The 18,300-nt window shown below is 36.8% G+C and overlaps 8 protein-coding genes and 1 non-coding gene across 9 annotated transcripts; 7 read left to right on the top strand and 2 right to left on the bottom strand. All coding sequences in view use genetic code 12, as the record gives it.

Annotated features, from left to right (window-relative positions):
- Positions 1-409: 409 nt before the first annotated feature.
- On the top strand, positions 410-1,144 carry DEHA2C03168g (DEHA2C03168p; the record flags this gene model as incomplete). Its single annotated transcript, XM_457821.1, has 1 exon — positions 410-1,144. The coding sequence occupies one exon, from the start codon at positions 410-412 to the stop codon at positions 1,142-1,144; it is 735 nt and encodes a 244-aa protein (XP_457821.2).
- A 524-nt stretch (positions 1,145-1,668) lies between these two features.
- DEHA2C03190g (DEHA2C03190p) lies at positions 1,669-2,196 on the bottom strand (the record flags this gene model as incomplete). The annotated part of the gene is made up of 1 exon (XM_002770118.1): positions 1,669-2,196. One exon carries the CDS (start codon positions 2,194-2,196, stop codon positions 1,669-1,671), a length of 528 nt encoding a protein of 175 aa, XP_002770164.1.
- Positions 2,197-2,566: 370 nt separating this feature from the next.
- Positions 2,567-4,255, top strand: DEHA2C03212g (DEHA2C03212p; the record flags this gene model as incomplete). The annotated part of the gene is made up of 1 exon (XM_002770119.1): positions 2,567-4,255. One exon carries the CDS (start codon positions 2,567-2,569, stop codon positions 4,253-4,255), a length of 1,689 nt encoding a protein of 562 aa, XP_002770165.1.
- A 264-nt stretch (positions 4,256-4,519) lies between these two features.
- On the top strand, positions 4,520-6,850 carry DEHA2C03234g (DEHA2C03234p; the record flags this gene model as incomplete). The annotated part of the gene is made up of 1 exon (XM_457824.1): positions 4,520-6,850. One exon carries the CDS (start codon positions 4,520-4,522, stop codon positions 6,848-6,850), a length of 2,331 nt encoding a protein of 776 aa, XP_457824.2.
- A 154-nt stretch (positions 6,851-7,004) lies between these two features.
- On the top strand, positions 7,005-8,336 carry DEHA2C03256g (DEHA2C03256p; the record flags this gene model as incomplete). Its single annotated transcript, XM_457825.1, has 1 exon — positions 7,005-8,336. One exon carries the CDS (start codon positions 7,005-7,007, stop codon positions 8,334-8,336), a length of 1,332 nt encoding a protein of 443 aa, XP_457825.2.
- A 288-nt stretch (positions 8,337-8,624) lies between these two features.
- On the top strand, positions 8,625-11,651 carry DEHA2C03278g (DEHA2C03278p; the record flags this gene model as incomplete). The annotated part of the gene is made up of 1 exon (XM_457826.1): positions 8,625-11,651. The coding sequence occupies one exon, from the start codon at positions 8,625-8,627 to the stop codon at positions 11,649-11,651; it is 3,027 nt and encodes a 1,008-aa protein (XP_457826.2).
- A 179-nt stretch (positions 11,652-11,830) lies between these two features.
- On the top strand, positions 11,831-11,913 carry DEHA2C03300r. Its single transcript has one exon. It is a non-coding gene; the product is annotated as a tRNA-Leu (tRNA).
- A 126-nt stretch (positions 11,914-12,039) lies between these two features.
- DEHA2C03322g (DEHA2C03322p) lies at positions 12,040-13,374 on the top strand (the record flags this gene model as incomplete). Its single annotated transcript, XM_457827.1, has 1 exon — positions 12,040-13,374. One exon carries the CDS (start codon positions 12,040-12,042, stop codon positions 13,372-13,374), a length of 1,335 nt encoding a protein of 444 aa, XP_457827.2.
- Positions 13,375-13,515: 141 nt separating this feature from the next.
- On the bottom strand, positions 13,516-17,835 carry DEHA2C03344g (DEHA2C03344p; the record flags this gene model as incomplete). Its single annotated transcript, XM_457828.1, has 1 exon — positions 13,516-17,835. The coding sequence occupies one exon, from the start codon at positions 17,833-17,835 to the stop codon at positions 13,516-13,518; it is 4,320 nt and encodes a 1,439-aa protein (XP_457828.1).
- Between the last annotated feature and the right edge of the window lie 465 nt (positions 17,836-18,300).

Raw genomic sequence — 18,300 nt, forward strand, 5'->3', positions numbered from 1 at the left:
CAGTCTCGGAAGCCTCGTATGGCCTACCGGAGAACCATTACTGGCATTTGTAGGAATCACATAATAGCTTGTATACACACCAAATTTATTTCTTTTCTGTTTACAATTTTTTCCAGAAAATGAGTAGTAACAGTTGTGGTTGTCTGTGTTAGAAAATACACTATAAGTTGAATAGACATATATACCAATAAATAATATACAATACTATTAGTATTTAGTATTTAGATACGTTATCAAAGGTTTCCAATACATATAGGATACCAAATACGTGAAAAAGTACCAGGATTTGTTAACAAAATTTGATTAGTTAGCACAAGTCGCCCCTCCAAAATTTGTTTGCGTTAATAATCAACAACTAAGTAATAAAATACGCCGGTATAGAATTGAAAGAATAGTTAAATAGGTCAATATGAGTTCCAAATCAGCAGCAGCGATTTTACAACGACAATTTAAAGACTTGACGGACCCCAAAAAGGGGATTCCTTCGTTCCACATCGAGTTGGACGACGATAACATTTTTTTATGGAATATTGGAATAATGGTATTGAACAAGGAATCGATGTACCATGGGGGATATTTCAAGGGACAGATGAGGTTTCCCTCTGAGTTTCCATTTTCTCCTCCAACATTCCGCTTCACGCCTGCCATATACCACCCCAATGTTTATAGAGATGGAAGGTTATGTATTTCGATATTGCACCAAGGCGGAGACCCCACATCGGACGAGCCTGATAGCGAGACGTGGACGCCGGCACAGACAGTCGAGTCAGTGTTGATTTCGATCATTTCATTATTAGAAGACCCTAACGTTTCATCCCCTGCTAATATTGATGCATCGGTTGAGTTACGAAAGAATCCCGACGCCTACAAGAAGAAGGTGATGCAGGAGGTTGAGAGATCCAAGGCTGATATCCCTGAAGATTACATTATGCCAGAACTGGAATTATTTGCATACGGAAACGGTAGTTCGCATACTAGGGATTTAGAACAGGAGCCAGTTGACGAAGATTTTTGGTATGACAGTGACGAAGAGAGCTTTGATGAAGAGAGCTTTGATGAGGAGAGCTTGATGGATGATATGGAGGATAATGACGAAGATGATGAAGAAGAGGAGGAGGATGACATGGATGTGGTTGGGAAATAACCACACCATCGTCCTATATCCATTTGCATTTATGACTTCTCATTGTTGCTTATATGTCGCTGCTAACTTAACCTTATGTCCATTGTTTATGTCCATGTCCTAGTCATTACTGTTCTTGTAATGAGCTAATAAGAGGTATTTTTTTTTCTATGATTAAATGGCCTTTAATGCAATCTTAATAATTCTTATCTATAATATTCCAGCAACTAATTATTTGTTTATGATGTCCGAGTTGTTTAGTTTATATAGCATTCAATAATATTCATGTATAACTCTGGTTGTAAGTTTGCCACAAGAAAATTGTCTTGCTAATGCGGTACCACACACCACTTCTACACTCCTTTCAAGCTCGTTGCCTTTGTCTGAAAGCTTCAACAACTGGTGTTCATTATATTATCGTGTCAACACCTATACATTATACAATACACATTTACTCTAGTATAACCCCATTTCAACCGACCATCACGTTCGTTGCAACCAGGTTTTTCTCCCTATACTCTCCGTATCACAATATATTACAGTTCTCAATTATAGCCCTTAAGTCCTTCAGCTAATGCATTACACACATTATCAATCTTCAACTTGGCTATTGCATGTGGAAACTCACTCTTGTAGAATATAACTACGTACAAGCTATCTTCTCCATTTTCCGGTACCACATTTTGTTCGCCTACTTCGCTGTTATCCCCATTAGTAACGTTTTCGGCATAGTTCACCTTTTGTATAATCAAATGCAAGTCCTTATCGATTGCCATTCCGGCCCAATTTGACTCATCTTTCCTTGTATTGTTACCATTTTCCGCTTCATCCTCTTCTGTGTTATTTGGTTCTTTAAAGTGGCTCATTGCTAGCAATGAATATATTTTCAAGTTATCAACTGTCAAGCTTTCTTGTTCTACCGAATGGTTCGATACAGTAGTTAGAGGCAATCCTGAATGGGACAACAATGATAATGATAGCGGTTCATTAACACCATTTGTAGATAACTCTTTTGAAATTGGATTTAATCCCTGTGATAGCACCTTGGATATTTGTTTGGTCTGAAGCATCATACAGTATATTTGAACGATTTACTATGGTTAATATTCCTAGTATTATCATAAAAATCCAATTGTGAATGGCACGAAATATCAAAATTTTGTACGCGTTCCAAGCGGAAAGAAATTATCGTAGAGTATCATCAAATCGTAACAAATATAGAACTATTATTACACCAGGAGTACTGACAAGTTCTGTTTGATACTTTACTACATATTTGCACTTTATTGAGATTGTTTAATAATAATCCGTGTTAAATTAATAATTTTTATTGTCAGGTGCTTGTTTTAGTCGTTGTTATTAAATTGACAATCTATTGAAGATCCTGAAATTTCCAATTCTTTTGCAAGATTATAATGATAAGTTTGCTTGAAACTATAACTAATGGATTCTACTAATTATAATAATAATAATTCCAATATCAATTCCCAACCCATTAAGAAAAGACCCTCTACAAGCATGAATTCATTAGCCGCTACACCCCTAAATCAACAAAGAGTACCATTAAAGGAAACCAGCGGTAATATTCCTTCACCGGTACTTAAAAAGGCTAAGCTTAACAAGTCGCTTAGTGTTTCTGGGAATAGCATACTCCAAAATAAACCAAATCTAACCCGGCCTGTAACCACCCAACTCACGCATACAATCACGCATAATCAAGCACAGAAAGATGAATCTCAAAGTCAAAGCAAGGCCAATAGGTTAGAGGGAGAGGCGTTTCAGCAATGGCAGAGATCATGGAGGAAAATCATGAGAGAAAGTGTTGTTTACTTTGACACACAAGGATATGATACAAACAATACCAGTCATCAAACCGAGTTGAAAAAAGCTCAGAGAGCGTTAAAACACGTAGGATGTACATTAGTACCCTTTTATGATAGAGAAGTTACCATTATTGTTAGCAGGAGACCATTTGATGCTAACAAAGAATACTCGACGAGTGACATATTTCACGATGCATGTAGTCTTAAGATCAAAGTTTGGGATTATGAGAAGGTTTTCCGGTTTTTGAAGAATTTAGGAGTCAACGAGTCGAGTTACAAATATGATGATAACACCAAATTTAATAAAAATGGTGATTTATATAACTTGTTAAAAGAAGAAAAAATATTTGGTGCCAATGATCGGGATCCAAATGCTAGAAGAGATGATTTGCATTATTTAGAAAGGAATTATTTGTACGCCTACGATTTGGCACAAAATTTCAGACCAATTGCCGTGAGAGAATGGAATGATACCCCATATCCAAAGATATCTAATACACTTGATGGTAAATGTCCATTCATACCTGACTCTTCGGAGAACCTGGAAAGGAGACAACTTCGTAGATTACAAAAATTCGAAGCTTCAAAAAATTATAGAGAATTGCTTAAGAAGGCGACTGTTGAAGTTATAAATAACGTGAAAGATGGTATACACTTTGATTCCTCTGAATGCAGTGGTGAAGATATCGCAACAGATTGTGACAATAATGAAGTCTGTAACGGAAACGAACGCGAGGATGAATCAACAATAGTTCAGTCGTCAACTAGTTCATCCAAAAGAGCATCATCCGAAGAGGAGTTGAGTAAACCTTTGAAATCAACTAAACTTGATTTCAAGGCTCCTCCTGTCCGTCTTGCAAGGGAATCGTCATGCGTCCAACCATTGAATAATTCAAATTCAAAATTCTTTGAGGTTGCGGCGTCCGGTTATAATGGGGCCTCAAACTCTGCACAAATGTCTATGGATTCAGCTTTGAATAGTGCTACCGTCCAAGGTAACGGGTTAGGTCCTACTGTCTCTCAAGTACCATCGAGAAATATTAATAATCTAAAGAGGCGTATTTTCATGAAAAAGCAAAGACAGCATAGCATACCTGAAGATAAGGAAAGAGATTTAAAACCTGGTTATTGTGAAAACTGTCGTGTTAAGTATAACTATTTTGAAGACCACATCAGTTCAAATAGGCATCGTAATTTTGCATGCGATGATCGTCATTTTAAAGATATTGATAGATTAATTGCAACCTTGATTGAAAGTAAATCATTTGGTTATGTTACTTCGAACGGTGATTATAAATATGCCAATTAGAACTGGAAGCATCCTTTTACTGAATCTTTTTTTCCTGCTTAATTGCTATATCTCTATTTTTCTTACTCATCATTATCTTTAGAGTATTTGCATATATAACTTTTGAATAGGTCTACACTATCTCTATTCTGTATATTACAATTTAATTGCATGAATCTATAGTTTATCTCAAACCTAGTAATTTTGTTCGCTGCGAAAATTTGTTCCAAAATATATATAACGATGTCAAAATTCATCACCTAAGAAAGCATAAACATACACACAATGTTACAGGCTTCGAGGATATACTTTAGCAGCAGGCTATCACATTCATGTGTACGCTTAAATTATATACCTAAAAGGACATATGCTGACTTTCTTAAAGATTTACCTAAAGTTGGTGGAGGAATTTCAAGAATTTCAAAGAAAACCCAAAAGCCTAATGGACCTACAAACAAGAATACAGAGACAAATTCGAAACCAAATCAAAATCAAAACATACCCAAGGGAAATAGATTTGCTCAGCAATATTCACAGCCGAAGAAAAAGAATGATTTGAATAGCAAGCCTAAAAATCAGAATCGCTTTACCAAAGAAGAGAAGGTTGAACTTGACAGAACCCAACAATACAATATGGCCAAAAAGGCATTGAAAGAGAAGGAGAAGAACCAAGCACAAAGTAAACAACAGACAAATAAGACACCTAGTCCAAAACCACGACAACAAAAACCTACCAAAAAAGCAGAAACAAAAGTTGAAAATATTAAGATCCAGGTTCCAACTTTTATTACTGTTTCTAATCTTTCCACTATCATGGGTGTCCCTTTGAATGATTTATTAAAAAAATTAGAAATACTAGGATTCGAAGGAATGACCCATAACTATATTTTAGATAAAGAAAATGCTTCATTGATTGCTGATGAATACGGATTTGAAGTTACTATGAATGATGATACGGGTGCTGATTTATTTCCGTCCCCAGAATGTGAAGACGAGAGTAAGCTTAGGCCAAGGGCCCCTGTTGTCACCATTATGGGACATGTGGATCACGGTAAGACTACAATCTTGGATTACTTAAGAAAATCGTCGGTCGTTGCCCAAGAACATGGTGGTATTACTCAACACATTGGTGCTTTTTCAGTAATAACTCCAATTTCCAAGCAAAAGATTACCTTTTTGGATACACCAGGGCATGCAGCATTTTTAAAAATGAGAGAAAGAGGTGCAATAATTACAGATATTGTTATTTTAGTAGTTGCTGCTGATGATTCAGTAATGCCGCAAACTATTGAAGCAATCAAACACGCGAAAAAGTCTGGTGTTCCAATGATTGTTGCCATTAATAAGTGTGATAAGCCAGGTGTTAAGACCGATAGGGTTTTAGCAGATTTATCCAGACATGGAATTGATATTGAAGAATATGGTGGAGATACACAGACCGTTCAAGTTTCTGGTAAAACAGGTTTGAATATGGATAAGTTGGAAGAAGCCGTCATTACATTACGTGAAATGAGTGATTTTAGATCTGAAATTAGTAATATACCTTCCGAAGGTTGGGTTATTGAATCAGAAATAGCTAAAGGTATGGGTAATATCTCAACCGTCTTGGTTCGTAGAGGTACTGTCAAAGTCGGTAGTTATTTAGTCGCTGGCAACACTTATTGCAAAGTAAGAGGTATGAAAGATGAAAATGGAAAGACAGTTAAAACTGCCGGTCCTTCTACACCAGTTCAAATATGGGGCTGGAAGGATTTACCTCAATCGGGGGACCAAATCTTGGAAGCCAAGAATGAACTGATTGCCAAAAAAGTTTGTGAAAACAGAATAAACCGTGAAAAGCAAATTAAAGCAGCTGGAGATATTGAAACGATCAATAAGAAAAGGCAGGCCGAAATCAAAGAATTAGCAAGACAAGAAAAGATCAATGAATTGAAATTGGCTGGATTTGATGAAAAAACTCTAAAGAGTGAGTTCGAATCTGAACCTGAATGCATTAAAGTCAAATATATCATTAAGTCCGATGTTTTTGGATCAGCGGAAGCAATTAAAGGAAGTATAGATGGTTTAGGTAATGAGGAAGTAAAATCTGTAGTTATCTTACATGAAGCTGGAATGCCATCTGATTCGGATGTTGACAGGGCCAAAGCGCTCGATGCAAAAATTTTGTGCTTCAACGTGAAAATTCCTAAAGCAATACAGGCAAAAGCTGACAAAAGCCTTGTCGATGTAAAGGAATATAACATCATTTACCGATTAATTGAAGACGTTACGAATGAATTAACCTCCCACTTGAAACCTCACATTGAGACTAAAATCCTAGGTGAGGTCGAAATCAAAGATGTGTTTTCCATCACTTCTAAGACCAAGCTGAAGTTCAAAATCGCGGGTTGTAAAGTTAATACCGGTAACATAAAAAGGTCATCCAAGATAAAGGTTCTAAGAGGAAAGAATGAGATGTTTAATGGTTCTCTCTCGTCACTTAAACATGTTAAGGATGATATTTCTGAGGCCAAGAGAGGTAATGAATGTGGGATTTCATTTGATAACTGGGATAAATTCCAAGCTGGAGACATAATTCAAGTTTATGAAGAAATCGTACACCCAAGATATTTGTAAATAGTATAGACTATTGTATATAGGTAAATGAATAGCTAGAAATTCATTGTACACGTGATCCTTACAATAGAACCAATTTTTTTTCAGAATGAGCTTCAAGAAGCCTAACAAGGTCTATTGAAGCTATCATCAAGCCATTATTAGTATATACAAGATGTCTTCACATGACGAATATTCCTCAGATGAGGAAGATATAATTGACGAAAAGCAAACTTCACAAGTGTACTTGGGATTCGTAGATGCTCCAATATTATCAAACGAAAAAGACCCAGAGGATAACGATGAGCCTACTATAGAAGATACATTCATCGGAGGTAAGCCAGTGTGGTTGCATCCAGACTCGCAACCACAAGATTCACAAATTAAGTGTGATAGCTGTGGTGGTAAAATGGCTTTATTATCTCAGGTATTTGCACCCTTTGAAGGCAAATCATACGACAGAGTCCTCTACATATTCGGGTGTCCTAAAACATCCCAGTGTTCCAAGAAGAAGGGCTCCATTAAATGTATAAGAGGTATTTCTAAGGATCCAATCAAAATGGCTCAAATAGAAGCTGAATCTGAAGAAGCTGCCAGAAAGGAATTTGATGAAAAATTGCGTTTGGATAATACCAAAAAGTTACAAATCGAGCTCACCAAGGACTTGTTCAATAACTCGACCGAAAATACCTCTGAAAAGTCCGATAACCCATTTGGAGCGTCCGCAAATCCGTTCGGAGCTACAGCTAATCCATTCGACGCCGCAATCAACCCATTCAGCCAACCCAAGAATAAAGAGGCCGAAGACACTAAATCGCACCAACAGCTGACCAAGGAGTCGTTTGCTGAAGCCGCATCCAAAAATTTGCCAAAATCACATCCTAAGAAAGCGTCGTCAACTGTAGGCCAGTTGCCTTCTTATCCGGGATATTTCGTGTATGTAGAGCAAGAAAAATTTAAAAAGGTCACCGTCGAGCCTGAATTGGAAAAATACAAGCATTTGGTCGATCTTGATGATGAAACTGAGTCCACATCTCGCGCCGAAAAAAAGCAATCGTCCTCGTCATCACACATGAACCCCCAAACTGCCAAAATCTCTGATATGCTCGATGACAAATACTTCGAAGCATTCACCAACACCACAAAACACAATAGCTCCCAAGTTCTTCGATACGATCTCGGTGGTAAGCCTTTGCTCTATTCGGGGCAGGACGAAATTGCAGCAAAATTCAAAGGCCGCGACACAAACTTTAATATTCCAAACCCGGGCTACAATCCATCGTCCAACCGCCAATTCGAATGCCAGCTTATGCCGAAGGCTATCTTGGATTTGGAGAACGGGGACGACAAGTCTGCATCTCTCACCGACATATTAAATGGTATGTCTTGGGGAACTATTATTGTATGTACCGATGCTGAGGACTACATGCCTGCAGATGCGTTCGATGAAAATCATGTTGCATACATCGATGAATGGTGCGGTGTTCAATGGGAAGAAAGTGTATAGCATATTTCGTGTATGTAGATATGTGAGTGGGTATATGTAGGATTGCAGACCAATAGACGTGAATTAGTATGGCGGTGTAGGACGCGAATCGGGCGGTTTATTAATAGTTAAAAGTATCAGGATAACAGTTGAAGGTACAGCTCTGCATATAGTCCAGATGGCCCTCCTTTGGCATTTCTTTATATAACCAATTTTTCAAACCTAGACCCAGGCTAAAGAATAAGTACAAGATTTTCTTTATATTATAATCATTCGAGATACAAGATAAACGGAAGACGTTGATAGAGTATGTCCCAAAGCTTTCCTCGTAATGACACATCTTCCAGCTCGGAAGATGAAACAGACAATTATAGATCTCATATCCAGATTCCGAGTTTAGATCTAGCAAACTATAGGAAGCAGCAAAAATCTACTTCCAAGACGAACCTTGCCAAAGCAGGTAAGAAACTCAAGAACAACAAGTCGGTGAGATTCCCTGATCTGTATTCGCCTAGAGACACCATTATCAGTAATGCGTCAACCACGAATAATTCTTCGTCAGATTCTGAGTTAGAGCAAGATATGGTAACAGGTGAGAATTCGAATTTGCCAAATTTCAATTTTTCTGCAAACCAGGTACACTCGCCAGAATATGCGAATGAAGATGACGCTAACGATGACAGTGGCGAAGAAGAGGACACATTTGAGCCTCCGGCAGACTTCTATGCGTCGGAAGGCTCGGACGAAGACATGGAAGCGGATAACGAAGGTGATAACGTAGAGGATAAGGAAGAGGTGGTAAATGAAAAAGAAGAAATAGCAGATGATTTGCATTCTAAAAGCTCCAAGACATCTAGAGAGTCTAAGTCATTTAATGCGGGAACCAAAAATTCGAGAAGGTCACTCAATTCGCTTCAACGTAATGAAACTGATGTAACAGACCAGTTGAAGAGAACAACTTCTACAACTTCTTCGTCCAAAAGATCAAATTCAGACAAACGTACGGGGTTCAAAGATATTTTACGTAAATTTGCTCTAGTTGATCAACAATATCCTGAGGCCCCAAGTAACCGTGAGAGTGAGGATTTGGGAGAGCCACAGCCATCGAGATCTGACACATTCTTAGGTAATGTGTTGTCCATGGCTGGCGAGAGTGGTGGATTGGTGCCTGGAGCTACGCATTTTTCTAGGGAAAAGACAATAGATGAAGAAGAAGAAGTGGGCTTTGAAGATGAAGACTCAGATCTTATTGAAATGAAGAAATTAGATTTCGCACAACTTAGTAACGAAGCGCAGAATTTAATCTCTACTCATGTGCCAGATTTAGCTAATAAGTTGCCAGAAGGTACAAGCAGTGACCAACAACTCGATTATTCAGATACTTCAGCCTCAAATTTAATTAAGAACGATGAAGAAACGGGTAATGAAGCAACCAAGAAGGATGATGAATTCTATACACCAAATCCAGATTATTTCATTCGGGGTGATATTAATAATGAAAATGATGCAGATGACTATTTAATGTTGGATGAGCATATGGACGACATTGCTCCCCCTAAACGAGTTCAAGCTGGTGTTCTTTCCTCGTTGTTAAAATTATATCAGAATCCTCAAGAACAACAATCTTCATCTTCTTTGACCTCGAAAAGTACTTATGGGGGTAATACTTTGGCTGATGATTCAAATTACAGTTACAGCGACCCTAAAGCGGCGAGTACTCTAGATTTCACAAAGTTGAAAAATGATTTCAAAAATGGTCCAAAGAGAATGGCTAATAAAATACCAGGTAGAAAGCACGGAGCTCAAAAACAAGATACGCAAGACGAATCTGCTCAGAAATATTATGATGAGGATGGTAATGAGATTGCTGCGCCAAATTTACCATCATTTCATAATGCAAAACCTAAAGCTCCCAAAAAGATTGCAGCCGCGGGTAAAGTTCCATCCAAGGTGCACAAGAAACTTAAAGAACATAAGAGACAGCAAGATCAACAACTTCGTATTACAGTGCATATAGCTGATATTCTTCATAGACAAAGATTTATTATGAGAATGTGTAAAGCATTGATGATGTTTGGAGCGCCAACTCATAGATTGGAGGAATATATGACTTTAACGAGTAGAGTGTTAGAGATTGATGGTCAATTCGTATATTTTCCTGGTTGTATGATTGTATCATTCGGTGATGCATCAACCAGAACTTCAGAGGTCCACTTGGTTAGATGTGCCCAGGGCTTGAATTTATCAAAGCTTTCTGACACACATCGAATCTATAAAGGTGTTATTCATGACATCTTACCGGTTGATGAAGCCTCTACTCAACTTGAAGAATTATTGAAGAAAAAGAATAGATACTCACCATGGCTATGTGTTTTCTTATATGGGTTGGGTTCATCTATGGTTTGTCCTTTTGCTTTTAATGGTGGATGGTATGATGTCCCAATTGCGTTTGGTGTAGGATTATGTGTCGGGTACTTGCAGTTTTTTGTATCTTCAAAATCTAACTTGTACTCGTCCGTCTTCGAAGTCACTGCATCTATTGTTGTCACATTTATTGCTAGAGCTATCGGGTCCATTCATGATGGTGAATACTTTTGTTTTTCTGCTATTGCACAAGGATCACTAGCATTGATTTTACCTGGTTATATTATTTTGACCGGTTCTTTAGAGTTACAATCGAGAAATATTGTTGCTGGTTCTGTTAGAATGTTCTATGCTATTATCTATTCGTTATTCTTAGGGTTTGGAATCACATTAGGAGCATCGTTATATGGTTGGGTTGATAGTAATGCAATCTCAACTACAAAGTGTAAAAACTCAATTAAACAGGATGAATTCAAAATTCTCTTTGTTCCATTATTTTCAGCGTGTTTGGGTTTGATTAATCAGGCAAGATGGAGGCAGTTACCAATTATGATTGTTATCGCATGTGCTGGTTATGTCGGTACATTTTTTGCTGGTAAACATAAACAATTTAGTGAAGTCACGGAATTTACTGCTTGTATCGGTGCGTTTATTGTGGGAATTTTGGGTAATTTGTATTCAAGAATTGGTAAAGGTATGGCGGTTGCTGCCATGTTGCCAGCTATTTTTGTGCAAGTTCCTTCTGGTATTGCATCTCAAAGTACTCTCTTAGCTGGTGTTGAATCAGCTGATAAACTTACAAGTAGTAATTCTACTACGACAGACACTAGTACAGCATCTGATTCTGCGGGCTCATTAGCTTTTGGTGCAACTATGGTTAAAGTTTCGATTGGTATTAGTGTTGGGTTATTTGCTTCTGCGTTGTTCGTCTATCCATTTGGTAAGAAAAAAACTGGTCTTTTCTCTTTATAGAGAGGTACCAACGTCATCATTATTATATCTTAACATATATATACATAATATAAGTTCAACATTTAAAGTATCAAATTACTTTCATGCATTACTGAAATAAAGTAAACTATTATTAGTAAATCCGCATTATAATCATATAAGCTTTGAAATTGCAAGTCTGTCAGAATCGGATATTATCTGGCACTCTGGCCGAGTTGGTCTAAGGCGCCAGGGTAAGGTCCTGGTCTCTCCGGAGGCGCGAGTTCGAATCTCGCGGGTGTCACCAGTCGATTCTATTTCTTTTTTTTTTTTTAAATCGCGATTGGCCCCACAATCATCTCCCACGGTTCCTCGTATAACGGATTTTTCACTTCAATTGACTTCACTGAACTTAGTCAATATCTACACAATGACTTTGGTCTCTTCGGGTCGAATATTAAAGGCTTCAATAAGTAAGTCTCTTTGTTTTTTAAGGTATTCATCGAGTTTGAGGTTAGAAAATTACAATGATAATTATATTTCGGTAACTTTCGATAATGTGGATAGCACCCATACTGTTAAGTTTAACAATGTATTCCTAAGAGATTCGTGTACATCTGTTAGCTCTAGAGATCCATTTTCAAAACAAAAATTGTTTTCGACAAGCGATATTAGCCACGGATTATCTTTGCATGGTACACCAAAAATAGTTAATACCCCAGATAATGAAGATTGTTTAGAAGTAACCTGGAGTCAGAACGGATCACTCCATAAATCAAAATATTCAAGTGTATTCTTAGAAGGTTATTCCTCTAATTCCTCGATTAGAAAGGGAAAGTATTTCAATAATTCAAAGATTATTTGGGATAATAATCGTATTATGAAGAATATTTCGGATTTGCAAGTGACTTATAGCGATTATGCTGAGAAGAATCTGCTCTTCGTCAAAACTTTAAATAATTTGAATCAATTCGGGCTCTCCTTTATCAATGATATCCCAAGTCCACTTAATAATCCCAAGACTCAGGTTATGAATGAAGATAATGCATTAAAATGGCCGGTAGCTGCTTTAGCGTCCAAATTCGGCTATATCAAAAAGACTTTCTATGGAACTTTATTCGATGTAAGAAATGAAAAAGAGGCCAAAAACATTGCAAATACGAATACATTCTTGCCCTTGCACATGGATTTATTGTATTATGAATCACCTCCTGGATTACAATTGTTGCATTTTATACAGAATTCAACTCTAGGTGGAGAGAACATTTTTTGTGATTCATTTGCAGCTGCTATACACGTTAGAAACATGGATCCCCAGGCATATTTGGCTTTGACTAAAATTCCAATCACGTACCATTACGATAATAATAATGAACATTATTATTATGCAAGACCTTTGATCGTTGAGGAGAATTTTAACTCAAATGCAAATGTGCCTGCCATTAAGGAAGTTAACTATTCCCCACCATTTCAAGGCCCATTCGAGGTTGGAACTTTTGAGGATAATTCTTCTGAAAATGTATATTTTAAGGATTTTTTGAGAGGTTTCAAATTATTTACAGATTTCGTGAATGATCCAATTAATCAGTACGAAATAAAAATGAAAGAAGGCTCGTGTGCTATATTCGATAATAGAAGAGTTTTACACTCACGTAAAGAGTTCTCCGACGAGAACGGAGGTGATAGATGGTTAATGGGATGCTATGTTGATGCTGATAGCTTTAGATCGAAACTAAGAATCGGTAATAGATCTTTAGAAAAATAAAATCAATACAAGTTCTTGGGCTACTGTTTAGTGCTTATATTCAATAAAGCTAATATTACTAAAAATAATTTAAATTAAAATACAAATGATAAATTCATTACAATTTTTTATTGTTCCTTGTAAGAGAAACCTGATAGTTATTCAATAACCATATCCACCGTATGTACTTGCTTGAGCTTGGTTGTTGACAGGAGCAGGTTTGGTCGATCTCGATCTATCCGCAATACCTTTTACATAACTCTTGAAGGTTTGTTTAAAACCATTACATAAACGAAGCATACTTGGATATGAGAATCCTTTTAATCTGTAACCGTCACATTCTGTTTTAACGTGCCATGTGGTTATAGGCGTGTTAACGTTAACTTTAAATAATAATAAAAACCAACCGGGTGCTTTATGATCAAAGCAAAAAACGTAAGCACTATTCTTTGGATTAGCTTTAGTGTACGATTCCAACCATTCATTGACCTCAGACATAGTACCTTCGCGGAATTTTGGATGACGGCACATTTCATCCACATGTTTGGCAATAGCCTGAACATGTTGAAAGATTAATTGATCCAAGTCGGCGTATTTTTTATGCTCTACAATATATTCCTTACCCATACCTTGAGTATTTTCTTGTATACTAAGATGTTGAAATAAATTGTTAGACACTTTCCAAGTGACTGTTAAGTAATTTGGTCCCTTTGAAGATGGGCGAAGTACACAATCCCCTACTGCTTGAGGAGCTAAAAATTCTTCAGCTTGCTTATAGCTAAAGTTGTGAAATAACGGATGTTGAATGTTCCTTGTTTTCGCAAGTTGTGCTCTTTCCTTTGCCATTTCTTTTTGCTTGTCTGCTTGCTCTGCTTCGAAATTCCATTTAAGGGGATCTTTATGAAATTTAGGAGCAGCCCCCTTTTGAATATCTGCTTCGAGTAAACTAAATGATGCAGTGAAAGAATCATAATAAGCATCCAAAACAACGGCCTGTACTACCTGGCCTTGCGCAAGGTCAATGCCTTGAGGAATACTTGCCTCTTCAATATTACCCTGGATAAAAGAAGAAGTTGTTACCTTTGCAAATTTAATCTTCGAGTTTTCGAAATCTCTGAAGTTCTGACCGACCTTATTAACTGTCACAGGTACAATCGTATTTCTAGTAAAAGATTCAGTTGTTTCGCCTGTTAACATGTGGAAAACTTCATGGCTTTCCAAAATATGGAACGACCTTCTGATTTCTTCAAAATTATTAACAAGTTCTTCCTTGATACTTTGTAAAGTGGCGTATTTCTTTTTACCAAATTTGCTCTCTAATTCTTTACCATATGCAGTTAAATTCAAATCATCAACTTTATTTACACCATCTTGCATCAACTGATAAATAATACCACCCTGCTCTTCCACATGTGCCATGTCTTCTTCATCTAGATCAAGTGCATCGGCAGCCATCTTACGAGCTAAGTCATAATCTTCCGGATGAATTCTTGTAGCATCCAATAATTCTACTGATGAGTCTCTCATAGACAAACCTTCATCATAAGGAATATTCAAAAATGATGAGCAGTTAATAAAGATATTAGCAGTTGAAAGTTCATTTTCAATCAAATCACTTCTATTAGCCAATGTAGATCCTAATTTCGAATTGATATTTCTCAATAAACCAGAAGCTTTACGAGGTCCCAACCCTGCAACATAAGGTAAAAGTTGTGCAATATATGGATCACGAATTGCTTCGTTAATTTCGACACCAACCATATTAATGATATCCACGTATGCCGATTCAATAGCTTCCATAACTAAATCAGTTGAAATCAACTTTTGATGTTCAAAAAAGGTCAACGATAAAATACCTTCACCTAATGAAAGGTATTCTAATAGTGGACTTTGCACATAGCGTGCTAACCCTACACAATATTTAGCCAAAGTAGGCTTATCTGAAAATTCAATTCTTGCCCTTTCGGAGTTTTGAAATAAAGTTGCAGTTTCTGATTGTCCCCAAATCACTTGTATTAATGGTGGATTTTGGACGTCTGTTAATTCTTCTGTATTAGCAGTAACATTATTAGTCTCAACGAAAGACTTAACGGAATCAAAAAGCTTCTTTGAGATTGCATTATAGCCTGAAACAACTATAACATCCGGTTTTTGATTACGAAGGTTTTTGTCGAAGAATTCTTTCAATTGCCCGCTAAACTTGTCTTCACTCTCGCGATCCCTAATAGGATTATCTTCGGATTTAAAAAATTCATCAACCTTACCACTTTCTCTTAAAAATGCACCAATGACAGCACTGTCAAAATCACCTTTACCGAAAGATAACGCTAACACATTTGGTTTCGTACCTTTATCAAACCCAAATGGAGTAAATGGAGCTTGATCAATTCTCGCTAAGAACCTACGACGGACTTCACTTGCAATCAAACGTTCACATTCACGACGTAAGTCTTCCTTAGTATTCATAGACACCATAGATGTTAATCTTTTGAAAGCCATGTTTAATACAAACTCTCTTTCTTTATTCCATTTTTCAAAAATCTCTGAAGATCCATCAGACTTTAAACAGTTGAAAATACACTGGAACCAACTGTCATAATCTTTTGTTTCCACCTTCACGACGACCAAACCAGCAGCTTCTGCTTCTAGCATTCTAAGTAAAACATCAGGATTACGTACCAAATCAGCAGGAGATCTATTGATGGCATATTTAATATCCGCATAAGGACTGTGGTTGTCTATGGCTTTCCCCTTCTCTGTGACCGCCACTCTTATGGAAGCAAAATCTTTAAACGTGGTTCTTACTTCATGTCTAATTTTAGGATTGTGGAAAATTTCTTCTGCAAAGGTCTTTCTGACTGCATTAAGAGCATTCTTTGGATCTTTGAATAAAACTTCGTCATCTTCACAAAGTCTTTCAATCAAGTCTTCGGGGGATTCAATATGATCATCAGTGGCGTGAATTCTGTAAGGGACCTCAAACTTTTTGGAACTTTGGTCTTGAACGTTTTCACCAAATTCTTTTGCGCTGATACCAAAAGCATTCACCGCATCGTATAAGACATTAGATTTTATTCTCTCAAAAATAGCATATTTAGAATGTTTCTTGGTTATATTAGCGTCAATTCCTTCGGTTTCTTTGTCGTCGTATAATTTTCGTATTTCAGTGGAATAAGTAAAATTAATATAGTCTTGTAAATCTTGAATTGCAACCATCGTTTCCAATGATTTGACATCTTTAACTAGGTCATCGTCCAAATTCAAAGATTCTATCAATTTTTCTATATTTACTCTTTTTTCGTAAAGCGAGTGATATTCAATATCCAATTGGAAAATACGCCATAAGTCATCTTCAAATAACAATTTATGAACTGAATTAGTGACGCTTCCGTCCTCATTTTTTATTTCTTCTGAATACAATAAGAAATCACGACGGTGAGTCCATATAAATGGAACTTCATAAACATCTTTTGAAATGAATTCGACTACCTTAGAAACTGCTTCTTTAAAGGGTTCTTCCAAAAATCCACTAAATGAGCCCTGCTTCTCCATGAACAATATATTGGCCACCCAGCCTTGCTCACTTTTTAACTCTTCTCCTTCCAAATCAATATAGTTTAAATTGGCACGGTACTTTTGGAATCTTTCAGGAATATCCACAATACGAATCAAGTTGTCTTCTTCTGTTAACATACGTTCTTTTAATTCTGCGTGTTCGAAAACTTCGTCCAATGAAGTAGGTTCTAAGTTTTCACCATTACCCTCATCTTCCATTTCTTGTGCCTCTAATGCCCATTCATACTCTGCACCATTACCGAAAACTTCAAACAACTGTTGTAAACTTTCTCTGTCAACATTGGATAATTTGGAAGTATCAAGTCTTGGACCTTTCTTTTGAGCACGTTCACGTTGCTGAGTTAACTTACGTTGACGTTCTTCGTCCTCATCAGAATATTCATCTTCTTCGATAAAATCTTCGAATTCATCTAATATATTACGATCATCGTCAACACGAGTCTCACCTAAATCTGCTCGTTCTTCTTCATTGTTATCTTCATCTGAGAAAATATCGGTCAATCCACCCCTTCCAGATTTGGCTCCTATCTCTTCTTCCTCCGCACCTTCTGTATCTTCGGTATACGCTCTCTTAAGACGCTTAAGTTTATTGGAACTAGGTTGAGGTCTCGCACCTGAATTTTCCATTAACAACTCCAAATCATCTTGATCTAAAGCATTATTTTCATCATCATTAGTGCGTTCTTCTCTCTTTCTCTTCTTATGCTTTCTTCTTTTACGCTTTTGGCTTTCATCTTCATCATCGTCGACAATAAATCCTTCACGAACACGCTTAATGGCCTCTTCATCATCGTCATCGTCATCTTCTTCAGAAGAATCTAAAACATCGTCACCTTCTTCGTCAGAGCTATTTTCAGAGGCATCATTACGAATCTCTCTCTCTTCTTCAATATCTTCCTTCGCCATCTTAATATAATCGGTACTCTTGTGTAATTGATGGAATGCGCCGAGTAGAGTTTAATCAATGATAATACTGAGATCCAATTATGATTAATCTTCAATCGAACTTCTCACCAACGTAAATATGGTTCTAATTTACGTATACAAGGATGAAATTTGATTATATTATACTTAGTATAAGTACCAATAAAGAGTTCAATATCTAATGTCCGTTGACATATTGAATCTGTTTTTCAAGTTGAAGAATTCTTTGTTGTTACACAAAACCTAGCAACCTAATTCGGCCGGGTAACTAATTAACATACTATATACTAGCTGTTCTACCATTGATAATACCGGGACTTCAACTGATGTCATCCTTATAATCCTTGTAATCGAGTGTAGGTTGACGACTCGTTTTAAAATAATTAAAATTATGTGTACTATTTATCGTAAGGTTGTATGCCATGAATCAATGGTACTTTTCGCAAC

This window comes from Debaryomyces hansenii (genome assembly GCF_000006445.2).
Source record: "Debaryomyces hansenii CBS767 chromosome C complete sequence".
NCBI classification, from domain to species: domain Eukaryota; kingdom Fungi; phylum Ascomycota; class Pichiomycetes; order Serinales; family Debaryomycetaceae; genus Debaryomyces; species Debaryomyces hansenii.